This window comes from Muntiacus reevesi, chromosome 17, assembly GCF_963930625.1.
Source record: "Muntiacus reevesi chromosome 17, mMunRee1.1, whole genome shotgun sequence".
Lineage (NCBI taxonomy): Eukaryota > Metazoa > Chordata > Mammalia > Artiodactyla > Cervidae > Muntiacus > Muntiacus reevesi.
This window is the reverse complement of record NC_089265.1, coordinates 44,885,247-44,902,288: the sequence shown is the minus strand read 5'-3', so window position 1 is coordinate 44,902,288 and position 17,042 is coordinate 44,885,247. Positions and strand designations below refer to the sequence as shown.

Genomic DNA, 17,042 nt, shown 5'->3' with positions numbered 1-17,042 from the left:
CATCTCTTACATGTTCTTCTCCCTTTTCATTCTGTGAGTTCTTTTTTTCTCTCTGGAAAAATTGCTCCGGTAAAGCTCATGTTTTGGCAAGGGTTTTCCTCCCAAAGTAAATCAAACTCTTTCTTCTTGTACCTTTCCACTGCCTTTTACAAAGCTCGCTTTACCTGTCTTGACGCCACAGTGTTTTAACAGGAAACAGCTGCTACCTCCTTATCCCCCTTTTTCCACCCCACAGCCCCAAACTCCGCTGTGTCTTGGGAGAGTTCGCTGCCCTTAGTTTATCAGGCTGTGGCGTGGAGCCTTTTTCATAGCCCTCTGAGGCCGTTTTGTGCCCCAAAGCATAGAGGTGGCAGACACATTCTTCAGAGGAGTTTGTTTTTACTGAGACCTATCTATAAAGTTTTATCATGGAAAAATGCCAAATACTGCATTCATTTTGCTGATATGTTTTCCACAATTCATCTCTCTTTGTTCCTAAAGGACTTTGCTAAAACTAGTATAGTACTTATTAGCTGTACTTTAGTTGTCTCTATGTTTCTCGTTAGACTATGAATTCTTTGAGAACAGGCTATTGTATACCTGGCTCTCAATGAATGTCTGCTAAATTTGAATCGATACTGTACTTTTGGACTATATATTTGAGTTTTAGCAAGCTGCTTAATCAGTGTTCCTTGATGTGAAGTTGTCCTTCACATTGGGCTGATTTTTAATTAAATTGTAAAATAAAAAGCTGTCACAGAGGTTAAGAACATTTCATTTCTATTTTTATATCCCATTTTGAGTGTCAGAAAATTTCAAACTCTTCTGCTGCCCCAGTTAAGGTAAGTAACACTGAGACTGAACAGACAGGACCCAGACTGAGACAGCATCCTGATTCATGCATGTGGTGGTTTTTTCTCTTTGGCAAAAATTTGCCTCAGGATAGGAAGGGCATTGGAGTTGTTTGAAAGAAGTCAGTGATCTCTGTATGTTGATGGATAGTTGTTTAATAGGTATGACTCATCTATTGATCAGGTTTGGAGGTAAATAGAATAAAAAAAAAAACCCATATTGCTAAAAGGCTATCCTGTCCTGGTCATGGGAAAGGAAGGGAGGCTTGTTTGGTTCTAGTTCTGCATGACTTTTTAAAGCTAATGATAGGAAAGTTATTTTGAAAAAAATTTTGGTATCAGCCAGTTCTATCTTTTGTCCCATCTTAAGAGCAAAATTAAATTTGCTTTTTAAAAAATCAAACCTGATACACTGCCTTGAGAGTGCTACATGAGTGCACAACTTTTTAGAGTCAGCTCTGAACCTGAAACAATGAATAATTAGTGTTAAAAAGAATAAGCTTGTTTGTGAAATGCTTAGTTTATGTGAGGGTGTTTCACAGAGTGGTTTTATAAAAGGATGCCTTTAATGACCTTGCCCTTTTAATTACAGGATGCTGGAATATGGTATTTATTCCACAAGGAACCTACCGGGGAATCCAGTGGATTGCAGCTCTTAGCGAAACCAGAACTCACTCCACTGGGAATATTTTATAACAACAGGGTCCATTCAAGTTTTAAGGTAGGTTCCTAAGTTTTAACAATCAGTATGTATAATTTACAGGGTAAAGGATGGACTACTGTGATTACAACTGAGAGATGTTAATACTAGTTAGAACTTGTCACCAGAGAAAGTAATTTGTGATTAAAAAAGCTGACTCCTAATCCTGCCACATTCAGGATGTATAGACAGCTTTCTGTTTATATACACACAGAAATATATGCTGTGGCACACATGTACACGCAGTCTGAATAATTATAATAGTGGACTTGAATCATGAGTCCTCATCCTCTTTCCTTCTGCTCACTTTCTTTCCAATCTTTAATATCATTGCATGTTTCTAAGGATGTACACATTGTGTATTATATGCTTTTGGAACTTAAAAAGCATATTTTCTCTCTCTCTCAGTGTTGATGGAATGTCCTATTGGACATTTAATATAGTTATGTAAACAGTGAACTATTGTTTAAGAGTATTTGACCTAATTTAAAATGATATGTAGGTCAAATAGATGAAAGGCCACTTAGGAACTCTAATTTTCATGATAATTGACACTTAACCTCCTTGGTGATAAAACGCATCTGGTTCCTTTTGTACTCTTGAGGCATCTTGATATTTTTATCATGTGATTCAGTGCCCAGATTCTTTCCTCTGATGTGATCCACATCAAAGTTCAATTAAAAATTTCCCTTTACGAAACTCAGAGAATCCTTTAAAAACCTAAGTGTGATATAATTTGAAGAACTTAGAATCACTTGATGAAGACTTGAGAGGAAAAAACTTTACACAGAACTGTGATATTTATGAACTGAATAGTTGATTAAGAGTGGTAATAATTGAAAATAGCACTTCAAAGTAGAAGTCCTCAAAATTTTAAAATTATTAGTGGTATTACAAAAAGCACCTCATTCTAATTAATTTTTTAATGTCATGTACCATGAGGAAATGTAGTATTCTACTCTATCAATTTAAAATAAAAGATATTAGATCTGAATAAAGGGTGGATTATTAGATTTTAAATTTAAATTTGTTAAATTTGAGACTACAGTATTCTTTCTTAAAATGCAGTTGATTACATAACCTTTATTAAAATCCCATTGTCTTGATTCTTAAGCACACTGACTCTGCATCATCTGGCATTTGCTTCTCTTTAGTCTTCTTCCCTACCTCCATATATATACCTCCATATATTTCCTGATAGTCCATCTAAGAGTTTTTTCCCCCTCGGTTATGTCACGCTTTCTCTCATCCCAGAAGTTTTGTACAAATGATTCCCTGGAGTGCTTTCCTCTGGGTTCTTTAGGTGTTTCCCACCCACTCCCTGCCCTTCAGCCTCTGACCTGGTCTTCTGTGTGGCTGGTTTCTTCAAGTGTCAGCTTTTGGATGTCACTTCTTTTAGGAGACATTCCCTGAATTCTCTCTCTTGCCTTCATAGAATGTCTCATCTTGGTGCCTTTCTTATGTGCTGCCAGAGCATCATCTATTTCCTTCATTATATGCTTACTATATTGTTTTGTAATTGTTTATTTAATTGCATATCTTCCTCCTCATTTATGGAGTAACAGCAAAGGCCATGGTTTTCTGGGTGACATATAATTCTTGGTGACCCCCAAGATGGGCACTAAAGAAAGGTTTGACCGAATGAGTAAAATTATTTAAAAAAAAACAAAACAATAAAGTAGCCATTTTTGTAATACCTTTGTTTGGCTGTTTACCTCTTCTCCCTCCGTTTTTGGTAGATGTGATACGCTAAAACTTATTTTCATGTATCCTATATGTCATTATAGCTTGGGATTTATATTCATTTCAGTCCATTATTATGTTTTCCAGGCTGGCTTATTTATTGACAAAGGTGTCAAAACAACCAATGCTAGTGCTGCTGACCCAAGGGAGTACCTCTGTTTGGATAACAGTGCAAGGTAGACCTGGTCCTGTTAAGTCACACTTGAGCCATATCTTGCCAAAGTAAAACTCTCTGAGTTGAGCCATTGCCCTCTTCTCCAGTAACATAGTTAAACTGAAGTTTTCAAGGTTTGTAGGAGGGTTTTGAAAAAAACATTTATTTTGCTGTTCTAGGTACTGTGGCTGGGATTTTTACCTTAGTGAGATGCCAAAGAAATTGATGCTGCTTCTCCTTTTGACAGTTGCAAATTGATGTTAGAAAGAGTTGTAGAAAGAGAAATAAAAAGAAGAGAGATATGTTGAAAAAGGGTCCAAATTTGGCCTACAGTAGAATATGATTCATCGAAAAACAAGCTAAGATGTCTTAATATAATCCCTGAAAACCAAGGAATACATAATTTATTGTTAGTGGTCAAAATGGAATGTTGCATTAAATCTATTTTAAAGGGAAAAGTCTCAAACTTGATCAAGCTAGTTCTGGTTCAGTTGTTTGTAGTCTCAGATTCACATCGTAGCTGGGCTCTTCGTTACTGTCCTTTATAACCACAAAATGTGATTGGAATATGGATCAGCATTTCAACAAAGTTTTTTTTTTTTTTTTTTTTTAAACATCCTGTAAATGAGCCAAAATAAATAAAATGTGTCCAATGGAAACAAAATTTTCCGGAAGGTGGCAACTTAAGGTCATATTCAGTAGAAACTGTATATGACCTTAAGTTGCCATTTCTTCTGGGAAATTTTGTTTCTATTGGAGACATTTAATTTATGTTGCCTCATATACTGCCTGTTAAAAAAAAAACTGTTGAAATGCTAATTTATATCCCAGTCATTTTCCAGGTGGCTCAGTGGTAAAGAATCTGCCTGCCAATGCAAGAGATGTAGGAGACAGGGGTTTGATTCCTGAGTCAGAAAGATCCCCTGGAAGAGGAAATGGCAACCTACTGCAGTATTCTTTCCTGGGAAATCCCATGGACAGATGAGCCTGGTGGGCTACAGTCGGTGGGGTTGCAAGAGTCAGACATAACTGAATGATTGAGCCAAATGATTGGCATGATATGAGCCAAAATAAATAAAATGTCTCCAATGGAAACAAAATTTTCTGGAAAAGATGGCAACTTAAGGTCATATTCAGTAGAAGCTGTGTGTGTGTTATTTTTCTATACTTCAGGTGGATTGAGCAGCTAAAGGATTTGAAAAGGTGCTAGGTTTAATAGACTCTGTTTGCAGTCATTTAAGAAAAGGATGCCAGGTGCTGTTGTTCACAAAGAAATAAAGTAGGAGCCACACTGTAGCTTGGTGAAGCAGAATCATTGTGACACAGTATAAAAGGTCAAGAGAAAACATGAATGTTACTCAGTCATGTTCGACTTTTTGTAACCCCATGGACGGTAGCCCAGCAGGCTCCCCTGTCCATGGAATTCTCCAAGCAAGAATACTGAAGTGGATTGCCATTCCCTTCTCCAGAGGGTCTTCCCAACCCAGGGATTGAACCCAGGTCTCTTGCAATGCAGGCAAATTCTTTACCATTTGAGCCACCGGGGGTGGCAGTTAAAGAAAAGGATGCCAGGTGTTGTTCACAAGGGAATAAAGGAGGAGCCACACTTTAGGTCAGTGAAGCAGAATCCTTGTGACACAGTACAAGTGGGGAAATGAGTTAATAAAACTACTCTTCATGAAAGATCAAGTTAAGCCTGAAAAATATTAAAGCAATGCTCAGATAATGTTTGAGAAGTGGAGAAGTTGTCAGTATTGTTTAAATAAAACTCAGGGTACTAGACACTTAATAGCTGAGCAAGATATGACGCAGAAAAAGAGGAGATAAACTTGGGATGAAAAAGGAGCATATAGATGGCAATAAATTATGAACCAAAAAGAGAGTATTAACTGACAAAACAAAGGAATCTTGCTAGAAGATCAGTACTGTTTTTTGAGAGTTTGTTATAACTAGTAGAACTAGTAATGTGTGCTTTGCTAAGGTATTAATAGTATTAGCCAAAAAAATCTTTACATAAAACACAATCGACTCTCTTTATCTGCCTTAAATATTATATGTGTGTATATGAATGGATGAATGAAGAAAATATATTTCAGAATCTATTGATGTTTTCATTATACTTGACAATAAAACAAATCTATTCATAATGGCCTAAGAAGCTCTCTACCCTGTATATGCATGTCTGATATCATGATAGTCATAATCTTTTCTGGGCTCTCTATACTTTTCTCACTAGTTTATAAAGCATACATGTTGGTAAGGAGTTAGATTCCATTTGGAAGTTGTCATTGAAAAGAACTGATTGTAGAAGAGTAACAAGACATTTGGCAGCTAGTATATACATTTAATTTTGTATAAACTAATGAATAAAACATGCCCACATGCATTCATGCAGTCCAGACATGACTAAAAATGATGACACTCAAATGAATAATAAGTCAGCTCATGAATTAAGCATCCAGTTCATGGAATTCAGAAGGTATTTAATGTGTTCATCAAAGGGGAAGTTGACTTAATAGTTAATCAGATGAGTCTTTCCTTGTATCTTCAAGATGTGAAACTACAGGAATCCAAAGATAGAATATTTTAACTCCAGAAAGCTCTCAGGTTAAGACAGGGAAGTTTCATCTAAGAGAGTAAAAGAACATGAAAACTGACTAGTACATTTAAAGCAGAAGACAAGTGAGAGTCGGGAAGTGTGCTGAAGGCTCATAGATTGAAGGGGATGGAAAATTAGCTGCATTTTCTACATACTAAGTGGGAAGGAGGATGAAAAATAAAGGATATTTAAGCAAGTGGTCAATGATTTATATGGATAGGAATTTTAGAAAAAGTGAGATGGCTACAGCAGAAAATTAGATGTTGCTTTATTGTATTTTTTTTTTTTTTGGCTTTCTTTTAGCACATTGTGTAGTTTCCTTTCCAGAACTGTTCCATCTGCTTGATATTATGTAATGACTGCAAAGCTGTTTGGCAGCAGCCACAATGCCAGAAGAGTGGGTGACGGCTCAGTCTTTTTACACAATAGGTCAGCTATTTAGTGTAAGGGGTCACATCCACAGTCTAAAGGGTGGGCGGAGTGCTTTCTAGAGTGCTGTCCTTATTATCTCTTCTCCATGATCCTGTCACCAAGGAGCAGCTAGTGACCAGTTAAAAAGTGAAATTCGATTATATCATGCTCTGACTCCATGTTTTTGACCACTTTCCATCACACTTATTGATCCACCTACTTTATTCAGGTATGATTGACATGTGAAAAGCTGTGCATATGTAATGTCAAGAACTCAGTAAGTTTGGAAATAAATACACACCTGTGAACCATCAAGGGCAAAGTTTCCTTCTGTCTCCTTTATGGACATTATTTTATGAAGTAAAACATTAGTTTTTTGTCAAAAGATCTATAGACTAGCTCTCTAGAATTTATTTATCTTATAAAACTAAAACTTTTATACCCTTTGGTCATCACCCCCCCATTTCCTCCTCCCTCCACCCCCTGGCTCCGCCATTCTACTTTTCCCATTGCATTTAGAATAAAGAACCACATCCTTGCCTGAAACATGCCTTCCTCTCTGTCCTCTTCGTCTTGCTTTGAACTTACCAGCCGACCTGCTTGTTGTTCTTGGACATGCCAAGCTCGCTCATGCCTTTGCACTTGCTGTTTTCTGGGCATAGCTGCTTCTCCCATCGTAACGTCTGCCTTTGGTGAGCACTACCATGTCCCAGCGACTTCCACAGTAGCATTTGTGCAAATGATACTTCATGATTATAGGGTTGAAGCATCTCAACTTGCTGAATGGGTTTTTGTAAAGCTGTCTAGTTTTTCTCTGTCCACCTCCCCAGCTTTGTAAGATTATGATGGAAGTGATCTTATTTTAATTTAGGAGGCCTTCTGAAATTATTTGAGCTGTTACACTTAACAGTTTTTGACACCAGTTTTTTTTTTCTTGATCTTTTCATTAAGATCCTTGTAAACGTTTTAGGAAGAGAAAGAAAAATTAAAATTCAGTCTTTATAATTAATAAGTCGATGAAATACAGTCTACTTTTTAAAGTGCTGATATTTTATTTTTTATATTTTTATTATAATATATTTACAGTATATTAGTGTCAAATGTACAACGATTCAGTGTTTTTATAGATTATACTTCATTTAAAGTTATTATGAAATAGTGGCTTCATTTCCCTGTGCTACGTATGGTATATCCTTGTTGCTTGGGTTGCCATTTCCTCCTCCAGAGGATCTTCCCCACCCAGGGATTGAACCTGCGTTGCTTATGTCACCTTCCTTGGCATGCGGATTCTTTACCACCAGCACCACATGGGAAGCCCTGTTTATTTTATACATAGTAGTTTATATCTCTTAATACCACTATCTGCTCCCTCCTTCTCTCCACACTGGTAACTACTCTGATAACTACTCCTTTGTTCTCTGTATCTGTGAATCTGTTTCTTTTTTGTTACATACATTTGTTTCATTTTTTAGATTACACATATAAGTGATAATGTGGAGCATTTATTTGTCTCTCTTTGTCTGACTTATTTCACTAAGCAGAACACCTTCTAGGTCCATCCACATCACAGATGGCAAAAGTTCATTTTTTATTGCTGAGTACTATTCTATAAATATAATCTCTTTTAAATTTAGGCATTTTAAAGATATTGAACCCAGATTTCACGCTATATCTGAAACATTTCACCAGCATACAACTCAAATAATACTCTGGTTCACAGATATGTATGTTGAAATATATGATTAATTTACTCAGTAAGTTTATTTTAATATCATGTAACTTAAGAATTTGTGAAAACATGCTATATTTCTTAGTTTGAGGTTTTTGTTTATTTTTGAAATGCTGTTAGTGCTTGGAATGTTCTGTAATGTCCACTCTATAAGATAAATTGATGAAAAACAAACTGAAATATGAAATCACTTCTCTGCAAATTTGTGATTTTTTTTTTTTCAGTATTTTAAATGCAGATATTAAGTTGTGTCTTGGTGTTTTTGTCTTGTTTTGGTCAAATTTGAATCTTGCTTTTTGATACTTAAGCTTATAATTTTCTTTTTTTTCTTATAATTTTTAATAGCTGATTCCCATTGCCTTTTCATTACTCTTTAAAAGTCTCTCTTTTTTTTTTTTCTCCCAACCCTAAGGTTTCGGCCTCATCAGGATGCAGACCCTGAGAAGCCACGTGTTGCTGCTTTGATTGACAGGCTCATTGCTTTTAAAAACAATGACAACGGAGCTTGGGTTAGAGGAGGAGACATTATTGTTCAGAATTCAGCGTGGGTATTCTCTGTGAAGTTATTATCTGATGGCACTGACGTATTTATTTTTTAAGGCTATTTTTAAAAACTCAGTAGACCAAAAAGCACAGTGGTGGTTTCTGGAATCATAGTATCATTACTAATAGACAGGACAAGCTCTGAGGAAGTATGTTAACCGACTGCAAATGTTTGGAATCGTCTCATTCTGCTGCTGTTATTGGAACTGAACTTGTCTGGTGACATGAGAGCTTTTTGATGAGATTAAACAGAAACTGGGACTTTATATAACAAACATGGTCTATGTCAGAGAACTAAATAAAGATTTCAGAACTACCTGCACTTTTTTCCTTCCTCTTGGAAACTGTTTCATGATGCTCTTCCACTGCCATTCAAAACAAAAGTTGAATTCCACCTTAATAAGTCTGTTGACTTATGTTTTAACATGACTTGAGGCAGCAAGCCTCTCACTTCCTTTCCATTTGTATACTTTTAGGAGAAGCCTGAGGTATGTCGAGCTAAGATTTGGTGTTCAGGAGTTTAGAAAAATGTTGTTTTCTGACTGATACTGACGTTAGTTGCTTGGTTTTTATCATGAAAAAAAACTGACACTGTATAAAATCTGTAAAAATTATTTGGAATTAATATTGAAAAGTTTTGAAGAGAATGCTATGATCTAATTGATAAAAATTAGTCATTCCTTGGTATTCATGGGGGATCAGTTTCAGGACCCCAATGGTTACTAAAAATCTTGACGCTCAAGATCCTTATATAAAATGTTATAGTATTCAGTATTTGCATATAACCTATATACATCCTTCTATATACCATAAATCATCTCTAGAGTACTCATACTCAAGACTGTAAATGCTACCTAAATAGTTGTAAATACAATGTAAATGCTATGTAAATAGTTGCCAGCACTGGACAAAGTTTTGCTTTTTGGAGTTTTCTGGAATTTAAAAAAATATTTCTTATCCACAGTTAGTTGAATCTGTGGATGCAGAACACACAGATATGGGAGTCAAACTAATGATAAAAATTGTAAATATAGGTTTTTAACACATATTCTCTTTGGACTTCCCTGGTGGCTCAGACGGTAAAGAATCTGCCTATAATGCAGGAGACCCGGGTTTGATCCCTGGATTGGGAAGATCCCCTGGAGAAAGGGATGGCTACCCACTCCAGTATTCTTGCCTGGAAAATTCCATGGACAGAGGAGCCTGGTGGGCTACAGTCCATGAGGTTGCAAAGAGTCGGACACGACTGAGTGACTAACACTTTCACTTTTCATGTGCTCTTTACTCTGTGCCAGATGCCATTCTAAATAGTTGAAATGAATTAGCATTTTAATGCTTTCAGATACCCTATGAGGAAGCTTATAGTGTCATTTCAACTTTTAGGTGAGAAAACTGAGGCACACACAGGTGATTTGCCCAAGATCACACAGCTAGTAATTGGCAAATCTGAGATTCAAACCAGGTTCCTTTACTGTGGAGACTATGCTTTTGGTTATTGGAAAGTGAAATTTTTGTGTGGTCTTGGAGAATAAATATTATTGGAACTTGAATGTTATGACAATTAAATACTGACAATTAAATACTTCTTACATGATGTGATAAATTAAAATGTTCCTTCATTCTCTTTAGATTTGCAGACAATGGAATAGGACTGACCTTTGCCAGGTTTGTGATTACTTAAAAAATATTTATCTGTTTATTTTAAAGTTGTAAGGTAAAATAACCTTGATTTTTTTTTTGATAGCACAGGAATACTGTATCATTTATTAATATTAAAAAAATAGCACTCACTTCTTGATGCCACTAGAGGGCCAAAAATACATTTTTATTGATTAATTGAATTCACACCAAAGTAGGAGATTGCTCTAGCTGGAATTGCACAGAAGGGTAGGCCCATCATATTTTTTGCTTAGAAGAAAACCCTTGAGCTTTCGATTAAAGATCTTAAGAAGTAGGGGAATAAAGAGGAAGGGAGTAAAAGTTGGAAGCAAATTAAATATTTTCTTTCTTAAAAGTTGGTCTCATTTCACAGTGGTCCTTAAGAACTGAACTTTTTATGTTTTATATTTTTCCCCAGATAGCAGTTACTCTCATGCCCATCTTAAACATGTTTCTCATCTCATTGTTGTGTTCAGAGCAAGTTTAGTCTCCTCATTTGCAATATTGTTGCTTGAGACCAAAATAATTAGTTGTTGCTGCTAAATTAAATCTCATTTGTTTGTCTAATTTGCAAACCACATATTAATTTATAAGAGGTATACTCACAATTTAGAGGCACCTTTTGATGACTCACTAATATGTATTTAAGAAGCTGCTGGCACGTTGAAAATTTTTAGGTTTTTAAAGTTATAGCTTGCCTTTCTGTGTGATTAATGATTATTCTTATTTTTAACAGTGATGGAAGCTTCCCAAGTGATGAAGGTTCCAGCCAAGAGGTATCTGAATCTCTCTTTGTTGGGGAGAGCAGGAATTACGGCTTTCAGGGTGGTCAGAACAAGTATGTAGGCACTGGAGGGATAGACCTGAAGCCTCGGACATTACCTAGGAACAGGTGAGCATTGTTTTATCAGAGGAATGTTACCTTTAAACAATAAATGAAGCTCTAACCCTTACAGAAGTTTCCATAATGATCCTGAATGGATTCCCACTGTGACACTTTTCCCACCATATTTACTATTATTAAAATGATTCATGTTATTATTGCTATTTCTATTGTATGTATTATCCTCTGGGATTCTGGAGCATTAACTATTAAACATTATATATAGATGTTGTTATCAATTTTATGGGGCTTCCCTCAGTGGTAAAGAAGCCACCTGCAATGTGAGAGCCCTGGGTTTGATCCCTGGATCAGGAAGATCCCCTGAAGAAGGGAATAGCTACCCACTCCAGTATTCCTTCCTGGGAAATTCCATGGACAGAGAAGCCTGACCGGCTACAGTCCACGGGGTCACAAGAGTCGGACTTGACATCGCAACTACACAACCACATCAGTTTTATAATGAAGGAAACTATCCTGTTTATCCTTCTTGGATAAGGTCTTATGTAAGCTGGTAGTTTTGTTTTTTTTTTTTCCTTTCTTGAGCCACAGAAAGTCACCAAACCATAAACTATGGACATCAAATCAGTTTTTCCTTAATATGGTGATGTTGGTTTTAAGAACTAGCCACTGGAAAAAAGAAATTACTTACTGAAAAGAGTTCTAGAAAATGAGTTGATAGATGCCAAAGCTAACTCAGAACCTAACTAGCTTTATAATTAACAATGTTTCAGATGTTGAAAGGGTATGGGGTAGACTTTTGGCATGTTTTCTGTCAAAATAATCACAGTCATTAAAATAGTACTTAGCACTATAAGGATTCTTCAGAACTTTTGGGAAACTATTACCTAATTGATCTGTACCTCAGCTCTGAGACACAGTTTAGAGTTGTTGTCATTTTACTTGTAAGAAAACCAGGTAGAGAAAAATTGGTGTTCTAAAATCCTTACATCAGAGCTACTGTCAGATTTCATTAAGCATCAGTCCCCTTAAAGCTATCCACTGTGTCTGGATATTGGGCTAGGACAGGTCAGCGGGGTAAGGCAGTCAGGCAGGTGACTTTGGGGGACAGGTGGTGAATATTGGCCAAAGGGCTTAAGTAACTTCAGCAAAGGGCAGCCTACCCTTGGCCTGTCTCCCCTGTGCTGATTCTTGGGAAGTACTAAATGTCTTTACTGCATGCTACACTATGTGTATAAATTCTTTTAGTCAGACCGTGGAAGCCACTAGGAGAGGAACTTCATGGATTTTTAATAGTTAACATTTACTAAATGCTTATTATGTATCAAGCCCTGTTCTGAATATTTTATTATTCACTTAATCTTTGTAAGCCTGGTGAGGTAGGTGTTGTCATCGTCCTGCTTTATAAATGAGTAACTTACTAAAAGTAGCTAATGTGGAACTCAAAACCTGTCAGTTTGGCTTCAGTGCTCTGCTCTTCGCAATTAAGGCAAAGCTGCCTCTTCTATTATGTAAATTAAAGGAAAAAAAAAAGCTGTATTAGTTGGGTATGGGCTGCAGTAAAAGGGTGGGCAGTTCAGTTTCATTATTTTTATTTTACATTGGCCTCCAATTTTATTTCAAAATGCTGTTGCTTCTGTGCTAGGGAGGAATTTTTGAAACAAAGATTGCTGGTTGGTCAATGGGCCTAATTTTCATTTTACTGTATCTTTGCAGCCTTTTCTGTGGCAGAGGACCATTTTGCAATATATTCTTGGCTACACAAAGATAGGCATAGATTTTTAACCAGATTATTTTGACTTTCTTGCTAGTATATATGATTTTTTATTGTGAAACACTGCCAAGTTGTAAACTAATTAGTTGCTATAGAAGTCCTCTGCAGTGCCATTAAAAAACTTAATAGGGGAAAAACCTAAGAGATCAAGAATATTATGGGTTTTGTACATTAATTATGGTTAATAACATATGATTAGTAAGGTAAGGAGCTTATGTTTGGACAGAAAGGAGTAAAATGAATAAAATGAATTTCTCAATCCAGCTATAGTAAGCCTTGCAGACTTATACTTTTGTACTTTTAGGTATATCATTTCTCCTTTTTATTGTCATTTAGGGGCTTGAAAGGAGGTCTCATTAAGCACAGATTTGTCTTCTTGTGCTAGAGATTTCGGAACTAAAGCTAAATGGTATGAATTATCAAAGAAAAGATCTTAAGGGAGTTGATTCAAGGAAGCAGAGTCACTTCTTGGAGAGGCCTTCACTGTATCCAAAATAGCATGTCTCTCCTACTCAAGTCTATTACTATATCTTTCCTTTTCTCATGCTCTTACCTGAAATTACCCATTGTTTTTTTGTTTGCCTTTCTCACTGCAGTATAGGTTTCATTAGATTGGAGATTTTGCTTCATTAGCACTGTATCCTAGAATTGTACTTATTATATATGGGTTATTTAACAGTATTTATGAAACAGATATGTAAGTGAAATGCTGTTAAACAGATGGGCTCATACGCATTAAACAAAATTTTGTATTTCAACAGGACATTTCCAATTAGAGGCTTTCAGATCTATGATGGGCCCATTCATCTCACCAGGTGCACTTTCAAAAAATATGTGCCAACTTTAGATAGATATACCAGTGCTATTGGCTTCCTCATGAAGAATTCCTGGCAGATAACCCCCAGAAATAACATCTCCCTCGTGAGGTTTGGTCCACATGTAAGTACGTTCTTATGGTTCCTATACAGTGACTATGGTACCAATCGGAGGGGTGGCATGTTTCCAGAGAAAGAAACACAAAGATAGGATTTGCACTGAGTTTTAGGATTGGGAGGTTACTCTATGCAAGAGTAACTCCTGATTTCAGGTACTCTGTCCTGCTGAGTTTAGGGTGAGAACCGAAGTCCCATGTGACCTAGAGTATTCTTGATATTCTGGTGATATCCATTAAGGGAAAATGACTTAATGTGATGATACAGTGGTGGGAATTGTAGAATTTCATAGGAATAAGAGGACATATGATTTTGGGGAATTCAGTATAATAATCCATAAAGAGATTTGGGTTTGACCTGGTATTTTACTTTTCTGAGGCCTATTCTGGGGAGCTGGAGAACAAAAGATTGGGAAAGAAGAGAAATACTGGGGTGATAGGAAACAAATTGGGTTATTTCTGATATAAACTATTGGAATATTTCTATGAAGATTGCAAAAAAGACTTAGAAATAATTGTTTACAATACAGTAGGCCACAGAAATCATTTTCTCAGTAGTCTTACCAGTACCCTCCTTACCATCAATACGTAGGCCAATCTGATTATATACCCCCAGCCTCTTCATCTTGCCACTTCTAAGATGACAGTGATGTAGAGATTGAGTCTCAGACCATCTTGCTTTCTGCTTCCAGGTACCACAATTGTAAAGTGACTCATAGTTTTGTCGTTCATGTCCATAGGCAAACTCTGTGGTTCCCCAGTTTAAAAGAGAACTTAGGTTAGTTTACCAAAGTCTGTAACTGGTTTTTGTGAATAGCCGAGGCATGAAACAGAGGCACAGGTGCAAATTGATTGACTGGTTCTCTTCTAGACTGCGTAACTCCAGGGGAAGAGGAAGAGCTGCACTGTGGACAGGGTTGCATGTGAACAGGGTGGGTCTTGGATTGCCTCTCCATTGTGGAGGTTGGCAGCTCACTTACAGCCTGTATGTTCTCTCCAGCCATAGAGTTTAGTGATCACTGACATGATCATATTGAAAAAACAGCCTTTAGATGTTACATTTGTTGCAGAGTTAGAGTTCTAGCAGCCTAAGAGAATCCATGCTGTTTAAGGCCTGTGATTCATCAGCCTGGAATTTTCTAAGGCGCTGATGCTCTGGAACCATTTGTGAAGGGTATGTTCCGCAAATTTGTGCTTCCTAAAAAGATGGACAATATGTCCAAGACTTTAAGATTTAACCGTGGGAGGTATAAGAGAAGAGAGAAAAGAGTCTAGATCTAAGAACTTGGAACCATTTGTCCCACACATCACTGACTTTCCATTGAGTTGCTTATCACTTAGATGTTCAGTTGCTTTTAACACTCGCCGGGTCAATGAGTGCATAAAAGCATTATAGGGTGTATCTGCATGGTTTGAATAACATTAGCCTGGAGGGCTATAGTCCATAGGGCCGCAAAGAGTCAGACACAACTGAAGCAACTTAGCACGCACCCAAAGATTCTAAATCATGTAACCTGTAGCCTGCTTTGTAGCTAGCTATGTATGATATGTTTGATAAAGACATTGAATTAATGTTATCCAACATGAAGATTACTAAGTTGGACTTAGTCTGTGTTGAGGAGAGAAAAAAAAAAAACAGACACATTTCAACAGGTTCTAATGAGCCCAGTGGTCAGGCAGCCATACCAAGACAACGTTTATACTGTTTCAGTTTGGAACTGTACTTATTTTTTGGTGTCAGGAGTCATTCACAAGTTAACTAGAGCATTTGAAATAAAATGAAATGATTAGCTCAGGAGATCGAACTTATATTTTAATTTAATTGAGGTATAATTTGCATATAGGGAGATGCAGAGATCTTAAGTGAAAAGTTTTTAAGTGTTAACAAATACATACGACTTCATAGTTCCTCTTTCCACAACTATTCTGGTTTCTGTTACCATGAATCTGTTTTATCTGGGGAACAGGTAATCGTTTTTCAGTTGAAAAAAGGGAAAACATCAAAGATGAAGTTGAATGCTTGCTGCCTGAACTAAGGCTTCAGGAAGTTTTTTTTTTCCCCGTTCATGTCATAATTAATCAAAAACGTTGGTTGACAACTGTGCTGTGGCTCAGAACTGCATGGTCGTAAAGGAACTGTAATGAGCTGTAACGAGTGTGAAGCTGGGTTCTCGCCGGGGACGCCGGGTACCGTGGCCGCAGCCCTCACGGTAGATGTCCTTGCTTTTCACCGCTCTCAGGTCTCTCTCAATGTATTCTTTGGAAAGCCTGGCCCGTGGTTTGAAGACTGTGAGCTCGATGGTGATAAGAACTCCATATTCCACGACATTGACGGCTCTGTGACAGGATACAAGGATGCTTATGTGGGGAGAATAGACAACTACCTGATCCGCCATCCAGGCTGTATAAACGTTACCAAATGGAACGCAGCGGTGTGCAGTGGGAGCTACGCGCAGGTGGGCCAGGATGCCTTGTGATACCTGATTTCCCCCCAGCTCCTGACAGCACTGTTTCTGTGCGGAGTGCTTTTTAGGTCTTTGGGCTGATGGATACTTCTCAAAGCATGGTTTTTTTTTTAAAGCGGTAAAAAAAAAAAAAAAGAAAAATTTCATTAGAAATCATAGACTCATAGAATTTTATTTAAAGGTCCCCCACCACAAACCGATTTAAAAGTGGAAAAGTGAGCCCAAGAGAAGTAGGATTAATTTGCACTTGGTTAAATATGGCTGGGAGATGGCTGGGGTGAGAAGCCGTATTTCCTGTCTTAGGCCAGGCTTTCTGGCTGTGGTGCGCTGTGCCCCCTGAGAAGGCGTTTCGTTCTTTGCTTGTAGGGTTCTGAGTGCTAAGTTGCTTCAGTTGTGTCTAGCTCTTTGCGAGCCTATGGACTGTAGCCTGTCAGGCTCCTCTGTCCATGGGATTCTCCAGAAAAGAATATTGGAGTCGGTTGCCGTTCTCTCCTCCAGGGGATCTTCCCAACCCAGGGATTGAACCCGTGTCTGTTACAGCTTCTGTATTGGGAGGTGGGTTCTTTACCACAAGTGCTACCTGGGAATCCCTTCAGGGTTATTATCTCTATTTATCACTAGATTAGGGAATCTGACTTGTGAGGCAGAATATCAGTAGGTCAC

At 37.3% G+C, this 17,042-nt stretch overlaps 1 protein-coding gene across 2 annotated transcripts in view; it reads left to right on the top strand.

The window, feature by feature from the left end:
- The window catches only part of CEMIP2 (cell migration inducing hyaluronidase 2), a 76,605-nt gene that overhangs the window by 38,306 nt on the left and 21,257 nt on the right, over positions 1 to 17,042 (top strand). For both annotated transcript variants that reach the window (XM_065907738.1, XM_065907737.1), the window contains exons 11-17: positions 1,423 to 1,551; positions 3,361 to 3,449; positions 8,579 to 8,710; positions 10,339 to 10,374; positions 11,105 to 11,260; positions 13,745 to 13,922; positions 16,155 to 16,370. In XM_065907738.1, the coding sequence (XP_065763810.1) occupies positions 1,423 to 1,551; positions 3,361 to 3,449; positions 8,579 to 8,710; positions 10,339 to 10,374; positions 11,105 to 11,260; positions 13,745 to 13,922; positions 16,155 to 16,370 (936 nt within the window). The remainder of the gene's footprint in view (positions 1 to 1,422; positions 1,552 to 3,360; positions 3,450 to 8,578; positions 8,711 to 10,338; positions 10,375 to 11,104; positions 11,261 to 13,744; positions 13,923 to 16,154; positions 16,371 to 17,042) is intronic.